The sequence below is a fragment of the Malus sylvestris genome, chromosome 17, assembly GCF_916048215.2.
Source record: "Malus sylvestris chromosome 17, drMalSylv7.2, whole genome shotgun sequence".
Taxonomy (NCBI): domain Eukaryota; kingdom Viridiplantae; phylum Streptophyta; class Magnoliopsida; order Rosales; family Rosaceae; genus Malus; species Malus sylvestris.
In genome coordinates this window covers 12,029,662-12,040,136 of record NC_062276.1, presented here as the reverse complement: position 1 = coordinate 12,040,136, position 10,475 = coordinate 12,029,662, and the positions used below count along the sequence as shown (strand labels likewise).

The 10,475-nt window shown below is 38.1% G+C and overlaps 1 protein-coding gene across 1 annotated transcript; it reads right to left on the bottom strand.

The window, feature by feature from the left end:
- Nucleotides 1-4,502: 4,502 nt before the first annotated feature.
- On the bottom strand, nt 4,503-6,643 carry LOC126611153 (4-hydroxyphenylpyruvate dioxygenase). The gene is made up of 2 exons (XM_050279342.1): nt 5,319-6,643; nt 4,503-4,975 (listed from the first exon to the last, which is right to left on the bottom strand). Exons 1-2 carry the CDS (start codon nt 6,503-6,505, stop codon nt 4,789-4,791), a joined length of 1,374 nt encoding a protein of 457 aa, XP_050135299.1. The 5' UTR covers nt 6,506-6,643; the 3' UTR covers nt 4,503-4,788.
- Nucleotides 6,644-10,475: the final 3,832 nt, after the last annotated feature.

The window sequence follows — 10,475 nt, the reverse complement described above, 5'->3', positions numbered from 1 at the left end:
TAATAAATAAATATATATATACACACACACACACACCATTGAACTTCATGGGATACGAATTATACAAAACTAATTTCAATGATTCAACCGTCAAACTTGTTTATATATGCTTCGAGATCGCATCAGCAAAAAATTACAAAAAACAAACATTCACAGATCAAGTAACAAGACAAAACTTTTCGACGGTTATAAACGAAAAATCACGATTTAACGGTTATTTTAACTCCGATTTTGATGATTTTTTACAGCTACACTCCTTGACCCTATATGAATACAATGAATTAATTCGATCTTCAATTTAAACTATTTACACTAGTGGATACCACAAAATTTTATGTTATACTTGATGAAAGTATGAATAAACTCTTAAATGTTAGTGAATCTATTGTTTTGATGGGATACGCATTCTACGAAACTAGTTTCAACGATTCAACCGTCAAACATGTTTGTATATACTTCGAGATTGCATACGCCGAAAATTGCAAAAAACAAACATTCAAAGATCAAGTAACGAGACAAAACCTTTCAACGGTTATAAACGAAAAATCACGATTTAACGGTTATTTTAACTCCAATTTTGATAATTTTTTACAGCTACACTCCTTGACCCTATATGAATACAATGAATGAATTCGATCTTCAATTTAAAATATTTACACTAGTGGATACCAGAAAATCTTATGTTATATTTAATGAAAATATGAATAAACTCTTAAGTGTTAGTGAATTTATTGTTTTGATGAGATACGCATTTTACGAAACTAGTTTCAACGATCCAACCGTCAAACTTGTTTGTATATGCTTCGAGATCGCATACGCCAAAAATTGCAAAAAGAAAACATTCGAAAATCAAGTAACGGGACAAACAATTTCGACGGTTATAAACGAAAAATCACGATTTAACTGTTATTTTAATTCTGATTTTGATGATTTTTTACATTTACACTCCTTGACCCTATATGAATACAATGAATGAATTCGATCTTCAATTTAAAATATTTACACTAGTGGATACCACAAAATCTTATATTATACTTGATGAAATTATGAATAAACTCTTAAGTGTTAATGAATCTATTGTTTTGATGGGATACGCATTCTACGAAACTAGTTTCAACAATCCAACTGTCAAACATGTTTGTATATACTTCGAGATCGCATACGCCAAAAATTGCAAAAAACAAAGATTCAGAGATAGAGTAACAGGACAAAACTTTTTTATGGTTATAAACGAAAAATCACAATTTAACGGTTATTTTAACTCCGATTTTGATAATTTTTTACAGCTACACTCCTTGACCCTATATGAATACAATGAATGAATTCGATCTTCAATTTAAAATATTTACACTAGTGGATACCACAAAATCTTATGTTATACTTAATGAAAATATTAATAAACTCTTAAGTGTTAGTGAATATATTGTTTTGATGAGATACGCATCTTGCGAAACTAGTTTCAACGATCCAACCGTCAAACTTCTTTGTATATGCTTCGAGATCGCATATGCCAAAAATTGCAAAAAATAAACATTCAGGGATCAAGTAACGGGACAAAACTTTTCGATGGTTATAAATGAAAAATCACGATTTAACGGTTATTTTAACTCCGATTTTGATGATTTATTACAGCTACACTCCTTGACCCTATATAAATACAATGAATGAATTTGATCTTCAATTTAAAATATTTACACAAGTGGATACCACAAAATCTTATGTTATACGTAATGAAAATATTAATAAACTCTTAAGTGTTAGTGAATATATTGTTTTGATGAGATACGTATTTTGCGAAACTAGTTTCAACGATCCAACCGTCAAACTTGTTTGTATATGCTTTGAGATCGCATATGCCAAAAATTGCAAAAAACAAACATTCAGAGATCAAGTAACGAGACAAAACTTTTTGACGGTTATAAACAAAAAATCACGATTTAACGGTTATTTTAACTCCGATTTTGATAATTTTTTACAGCTACACTCCTTGACCCTATATAAATACAATGAATGAATTCGATCTTCAATTTAAAATATTTACACTAGTAGAAACCACAAAATCTTATGTTATACTTGATGAAAGTATAAATAAAATCTTTAAATGTTAGTGAATATATTGTTTTGATGGGATACACATTCTACGAAACTAGTTTCGACGATCCAACTGTCAAACTTGTTTGTATATGCTTTGAGATCGCATATGCCAAAAATTGCAAAAAACAAACATTCAGAGATCATGTAACGGGACAAAACTTTTCGACAGTTATAAACGAAAAATCACGATTTAACGGTTATTTTAACTCCGATTTTGATGATTTTTTACAGCTATACTCCTTGACCCTATATAAATACAATGAATGAATTCGATCTTCAATTTAAAATATTTACACTAGTGGATACCACAAAATCTTATGTTATACTTGATGAAAGTACAAATAAAATCTGTAAATGTTAGTGAATCTATTGTTTTGATGGGATACATATTCTACGAAACTAGTTTCGACGATCCAACCGTCAAACATGTTTGTATATACTTCGAGATTGTATATGCCAAAAATTGAAAAAAAAAAACATTAAGAGATCAAGTAACGAGACAAAACTTTTCAATGGTTATAAACGAAAAATCACGATTTAACGGTTATTTTAACTCCGATTTTGATAATTTTTTACAGCTACACTCCTTGACCCTATATGAATACAATGAATGAATTCGATCTTCAATTTAAAATATTTACACTAGTGGATACCACAAAATCTTATGTTATACTTGATGAAAGTAAGAATAAAATCTTTAAATGTTAGTGAATCTATTGTTTTAATGGGATACGCATTCTACGAAATTAGTTTCGACGATCCAACCGTCAAACATGTTTGTATATACTTCGAGATTGTATATGCCAAAAATTGAAAAAAATAAACATTCAGATATCAAGTAACACGACAAAACTTTTCGACGGTTAAAAATGAAAAATCACGATTTAACGGTTATTTTAACTCCGATTTTCATAATTTTTTACAGCTACACTCCTTGACCCTATATAAATACAATGAATGAATTCGATCTTCAATTTAAAATATTTACATTAGTGGATACCACAAAATCTTATGTTATACTTAATGAAAGTAAGAATAAACTCTTAAGTATTAGTGAATCTATTGTTTTGATGAAATACGCATTCTGCGAAACTAGTTTCAACGATCTAACGTCATACTTGTTTGTACACCAAAAAATTGCAAAAAACAAACATTTAAAGATTAAGTAACAGGACAAAACTTTTTGACGGTTATAAACGAAAAATCACAATTTAACAGTTATTTTAACTCCAATTTTGATGATTTTTTACAACTACACTCCTTGATCCTATATGAATACAATAAATGAATTCGATCTTCAATTTAAAATATTGACACTAGTAGATACCACAAAATCTTATGTTATACTTAATGAAAGTACGAATAAACACTCTAGTGGGTCACTTTCATTAAGTTTTGAGTTCCATTGGCAAGGTTTAAACTTTTGAGAAAGGCTTCACAACCTTGAAAACAAAAACGGTTTCATTTGTCATATCCTTGCACATTTAATATTTGTAATAGATTAGTAGTGTATAGATGTATTTTTTATGAGGTTCTTATTTTCGAGTGTAGATGTAGTCCTTAAACGACAAATGTGTTTTAATGTTTTGAAGTATTATTTATGTGACAATGTGTGGTATGTGCAAATTTAAGAAAAAACAAAATTTCTTAACGGGTCATAACGGGTCGACCTGTTAAGGACCCGTTAAGATAACATGTGTGACACGACACGACCCGTTAAGATAACAGGTGTTACACGAACACGACTGACACGATCCGTTTGCCAGGCCTAATCAGTAGGAGACCTATGCCCGCAGAAGTAGAACTACAATATTTAAAAAGTATGCTCAAATAGAATCGGTTTGTACGGCAATGAAGCATGGAAGTTATCCATTCCATTTCTCTTCGTAATTCTAAAATGAATAAATTACAAGAGGTTTTCTTTGTCCAACTTCTCTTGAGAAAAGAAACTTGCAAGAGTTTAGCATCCCTTTTCTTTAATTTTGTCCAGTAAATCTTTTCGGTTTAAGGTGTGTTATCTTCCTGATGACAGGACTGGAGGAAGCAACAGTGGGATGCCGCGGCACAGAAACATTTGACATGAGTTTCCTGTGTGATCAATACAATCCATATTTTGGGACGCCTTCCATCCTTCTCAGAAAATGCACTCAAAACTTATCTAGCAAAGTTTCTTTGATATCCTTGTGTAAAGAGCAATGTGTAACGTTAAGGCAAACACAATGAACCTCTTTCTAAAGTTTCGATCCTTCCACACCGGACTCGTGCCACACAATTAACCCGTCTCCACTCCGATCCCGTTCCTACGAGTGAAAGACCTTAAAAACAGACTACAATGCTCATCCCCATGTAATAGAGCAGAATTCCCAAAGTCGTATGTCCAACGAAATTAAGAAAACAAGAACAAAAGATTACAGTACAAAGACTTAATACTCTGATTTGTATTCCTCTTGAACGTTGCACATTACAAGCACGTCGACAGTGCAACAAGGCCGGTGATGATTACAGTCACAAATATAATTTAGCAATAACATTTGTGTCATTGTGCATAAATCAATAGGCACCAACAGTAACACACATACAGCTTGGTATACACAAAATGACACTACTCATACAACAGCCTTAAAATGAGTACAACGAACCTGGCTTCAGAACTGCCTTATTTAGTCGTTTTACAGTATCGCAGACAATGGCGATTCACGCAGCTGCTGGCTCTGCAATCTGTTTGGCTTCAAGCGTTTTCTCATACTCCTCGATGGACTTGAAGAGCTCGGAGAAGTTACCCTTCCCAAACCCACCGCATCCACCCTTTTGGTGAACCTTGCCTTCTTCGTTCTTGAGCATGCACCCGACTCTCTGAATGATCTCTATGAACATGGTTGGCCTGCCAATTTTATACAAGAACCATTAATCCAACGATCGTTACAGCACAAACAAGGCATAAACTTCAACACAACTAGTAATTTCTATCTTCTTTCTCAAAGGACAGATTTCTACGATACGAATTAAAAGGACTCGATTCGAAGCTAAACACTAAAATCCAACTTGGTGGGCATCAAGATTGACAGAATCATGAAAAACCAGATTCCTACCAAGGATTGAATCATGAAATATACAGAGGAACATACTTTTTGTTCATTGAAAAAACATGAAACTCGTAAATTAGACTAGTTTAAAATATCGGGAAACACGAAGAAAAAGAGTGCAGAGAAAGTGATGGAATTTACCTATCTCCAACAGGCTTAGTGAAAATCTGAAGCAGAGTCCCCTGATCGTCCCTATCCACCAAAATCCCCAGCTCCTCACATTCCTTAATCTGCTCATCCGTCAGCACATCCCCTGCCCTCTTCTTCAAATTCTCGTAATACGTCGGCGGCGGCTTCGGCATAAACTGAAATCCGCCGACGCTGCTGCGGCTCCGCATCTCCCTCAGCGTCCTGAATATGTCCTCGCTCACCAGCGCCAAATGCTGGAGTCCGGCCCCCTCGTTGTGCTCCAGGTACGTCTGAATCTGGCTCTTCCTCTTCGTCCCGTACACCGGCTCGTTCATCGGAAGCAGCACCATCTCCTCGTTGTTCGCCAAAACGACGGAGTTTAATCCGCTCTCGCTCGTTCCGACGTCGTCGGCGGTGAACTCGGCGAACTCGTGGAATCCGGTGAAGCCTTTGACGTACGATATCGCCGATTTGAGATCCTCCACGTTGCCGACGGCGTGGTCGAGGCGGCGGATTCCGAAGTCGATTGGAAACGACGACGGTAGGGGTTCGAATCCGGGGAGGAACCAGAGGTTGGGGTCCGGATCTGTGAGGTGGTTGTGGTCCGAGTAGCTGACGTACCGCAAAACAACGTCGCCGTAGAGTTGGACTTCGGCGATGGTGACGCGGTTGTCGAGGAGGATGGGGGCGGCCGAGGGTTTGGCGCCGTGGGCGACGCTGGTGGTGAAGGCGGAGACGGCGTCTTCGACTTGGATGGCGACGGCGCGGACGCCAAGGCCGTGGGTGGCAGAGAAGGCGCGGGAGGCGGTGTGGTCGAAGGTGGGGATGGAGGCGCTGGAGTTGCTGGGCCGGGCCGGGTCGGCGGTTCGGGTCAGGGTGGGGGAGTACGGGGCGGTGAAGAGGAAATTGAGGTCGCCGGAGCGGAGAAGGTAGGAGGCATGGGTTTGATTGCCCGTGGAGAGGTCGGACTTAGCTACCATGGGCATGCCGAGTCCCCAGGAGAATCGAAGGGCGGCGTTGGTGGCGTCGGTGCACCAGAACTCGACGTGGTGGAACCGGTGGACCCTGAACCGGTCGGACCGGGGGTTCGTCCGGACGAAGTTGGAGAACCCAACGAGGTTGAACTGGGTGTCGTTTTCCTGGCCCATGGTGCTGCGGATTGCCGTTGCGGTGGCTGGGGGTGAATGAGATGCGGTCATATAGCAGTGACTGACAGTGGACTTGCAGGTGGAGGTGATGATAACGTGGCAGGTATGGAGTTATCCGATTGTCGCGACACGTGGACGGACATGGATGGTTGTACGGGCTGATGGTGGCACAGACGTGTGAGACTCCACCTCATCTATTCAGAATTTTCATGCAGTGGTCAGTTCTGGGAGGAAAGCTCTTGAGGGACGCAACTCGGGATTTATGGCGTAGATAACTGTGATCGTTAAATGGGTGAAAAGTCAGAACAGCCCTTCGGAAAACCTTTAATAACGGTAAACCCAGGCGGGAGCACGCGGCAGTGGCGCTCTGCTTTTCCCGCGAGTTTGTTTTTACTTTTAACTTAAACGGAGATCAGATTGTACTTACCGGAGGTCCAGAGCCACTTCCACATGTCAAATTATTAGATAGACGATGAAAGATCCACTTTTGACAACACCAATATTTGTTGTGCGGAAGCGTCAAATATGAAACCAATAAGCTACAACGGCAAAATATGATAAGATAAATAATCCAAATGACACAAGGATTTATACTGGTTCGGCGTAAGCGTACGTTCAGTTCCGAGACGGCGAGGAAATTCCACTAATATCAAAAGGAGATTACAAATAGAGTTTTAACTCTCAAACTCAAATCTCACATACACCCAATAACTCTCACTCTCACAAAGAACAATTGGAGAAGATGGACACACATTAAATATCATCTCTCCCAAAAGCTACACAACATGTAGCAGCAACATCTTTGATTGAGGGATTACTAACAAGAGGAGATTACAAACAAATGGGAAGGAGCAGCACTATTTCAAATGGGAGAGCCGAACACTCTCCCTGGTACGGCTCTCATCTGATGCCGCTCCCCCCACTCAACCAACGGCATAATCGAATGCCTTAATATAACCAAAAGGCTCTACCTTCTCTCACTCATTAACATTCATCCATACAAAAGCACCCAATAAAAAATCCAAAGTAAAAGAATAATCATTCCTTTACAAACATCATCATGACCTTCCTTTTTCTTTTCAACAAACATAATCATTTTTCTCCTCATAATGATGTTCCCATATCATTATGTCCTTCATTTTTTATTATATGCTTTTGGCCACTATCCAACAATATCCACCTTGGCCAAATTCCGAAAACATCACAAAGAATCGAATCAACAATCACCATAAGCACCCAAAGTACAAACTAAAGACAATGGGAACTAAATCAAATTCCCCAAACTTTCCGGTACTATTATGATCTCCACCTCGACTCAAATTGTACCAAAGCCAACAAAAGTAGACAATTTCTCTACCGTCTTCTTCAAATTTGCAAACTATAAGTGCCTTGATAAAAAAAAGGTGATTCAAACAAAGAACTGAAATTCTTCAATATCACCGACAAAAGATCAAGCACACCATACCAAAGTTGGACACACAACGAACTCCACCTGCTCACAAACACCATGGTCTTAAATTGCACCAATAGACTCATTCACGTAGCATGGCACATTCTCCAAGTCAAAATTGATTACAAAATTTAGCAACAAGGTTTAACATACCACATACAAAACCTTTTACCCAAATTCAGATCCTATGAATATCAATATTATGCCCTTCACTCAAGTTTACCATCATCACATGAGCACTAATAGGATAACCAAATATTTCAACTTCAAATAATCAGTAGGAGATCCTAAGCCATACCTTAACTAGAGTCTTCAACAAAGCATATTTCAGATGCTAGAGACCAACAAACCAAATAGCAGTGGCAAACAAATCCAACTAAATGTCCATAGACCAAACAAAGTTAGAAAGCATATAACTTGCCTTCTACAAGAGGGTTCCACACAAATGTTTTGCAGTGCATGGGGTGTATTCAAAATAGTGTGGTGCCTTACTATCCAAACTTGCAGAACTCAACAAATTGGCCCTCACAAACTCCTCAAATGTTTCCATTAACTTGCTCCAAAGGCAACTAGTGGGAGTGAAGAAAAAAATTCTCTGCCATTGAAAAAATGCCAAAGAGAAGAAAACTTAACCCTTTTTTTTTTTTTTTTTTTTTTTCAGCCAACAACATCATTTGTCATCATGATGTCCTTCTGCCAAAACAAATGCCGAAAGAAAAGGAACCAACATTTTCTTTTCAATTCTCAACAGCTTCTACTTTTTCTCCTACCCACTCAACTCGTCGACAACAGCCCACAAACACCGCCGGTGCAGCGATGACCAACGGAGAATCTACCAAAACAGTACACTACACCTGCAGCATTCGAACATCAACACTTCAATAACATTGCAGCAGATATACTATTTCCGGAACCATTCTCCAATCTATGGGCTCAGGGACTGCAACATGGTCCCTTACCATCCTTCTTCAACGCCACGCATTTCGCAGCAATGCAAGCAAAACTTGTATCTCCAATTGACCAAATGCCAAAGTCATTACTCCCGTCAAAATTTTCAATATCATATTTCACCAACATATTCGAAGGTTTCATATACATACTGGTACAAAACCCCTAAGTCGAAATCCGGAGCTCTGATACCACTTATTGTGCGGAAGCGTCAAATATGAAACCAATAAGCTACAACGGCAAAATATGATAAGACAAATAATCCAAATGACACAAGGATTTATACTGGTTCGGCGTAAGCCTACGTTCAGTTCCGAGAAGGTGAAGAAATTCCACTAATATCAAAAGGAGATTACAAATAGAGTTTTAACTCTCAAACCCAAATCCCACATACACCCAATAGCTCTCGCTCTCACAAAGAACAATTGGAGAAGATGGACACACATCAAATACCATCTCTCCCAAAAGCTACACAACATGTAGCAGCAATATTTTTGATTGAGGGATTACTAACAAGAGGAGATTACAAACAAATGGGAAGGAGCAACACTATTTCAAATGGGAGAGCCGAATGTTCTCCCTGGTATGGCTCTCATCTTATGCCGCTCCCCCCACTCAACCAAAGGCATAATCGAATGCCTTAATATAACCAAAAGACTCTACCTTCTCTCACTCATTCGGCTACAACCTTCATCCATACAAAAGCACCCAATAAAAAATCCAAAGTAAAGGAATAATCATTCCTTTACAAACATCATCATGACCTTCCTTTTTCTTTTCAACAAACATAACCATTTTTCTCCTCATAATGATGTTCCCACATCGTTATGTCCTTCATTTTTTATTATATGCTTTTGGTCACTTGGCCACTAATTTGGCCACTATCCAACAATATTATCTTCACCTTGTTAATTACAACCTGCATATTCAACAAGCACAGGGTTTATCACAATCGGCCTTCGTATTAATTGAAAGTGAAGTGATAGGAGCATTTTTATGCGACTTAATTGACTTGTTCTCGTACGTTTACGTTGTGTTTCTTTAGTTATTTTAGTGTTTAAAGTCACTTTTATGTGTTTTCAGGTTTTAAGGACAAAGTATGCATACATGTGCATTTTGGAGTCGTTTGGAGCAGTTTTTGTGCATCAAATGGATTGCATATGCTTGGAGGTAAGAAGATGGACGAAATTGAAGATCAAATGAGCATAGGATTGAATGATGATGTGAAGAATTGGATTCAAGACAAATAAAGAACGAAGTGTTCAAAAATAAGCAACCAGTCATGTGCTTCACCCTTGCCATTACTCTTCCTTGCCGTGCAAGGAAGAGTCATTCTTTCCTAAATCTTGCATTTAAACACTTTCCTAATCTACTTTAAAGCCTTGCCACACCTTTTAGCTTATTTCCTTTAAATTTCTGATTTGTTTCCCTAAATTGTAGAAGCCTTAGACTTAATTTCTGTTTACCTAGTTAACCTAGGGTTTTATTTCCTTTATCCCTTTAAATAAACCCCTTGTTGCAGCAAACACATGACAAAGAAAAGTATGTTGCAGCACACACATGGGAGCACACGACATGGGCAGAAATTGTGGGTGTTTGGTGGTGGAAATGATGAAGCATGTG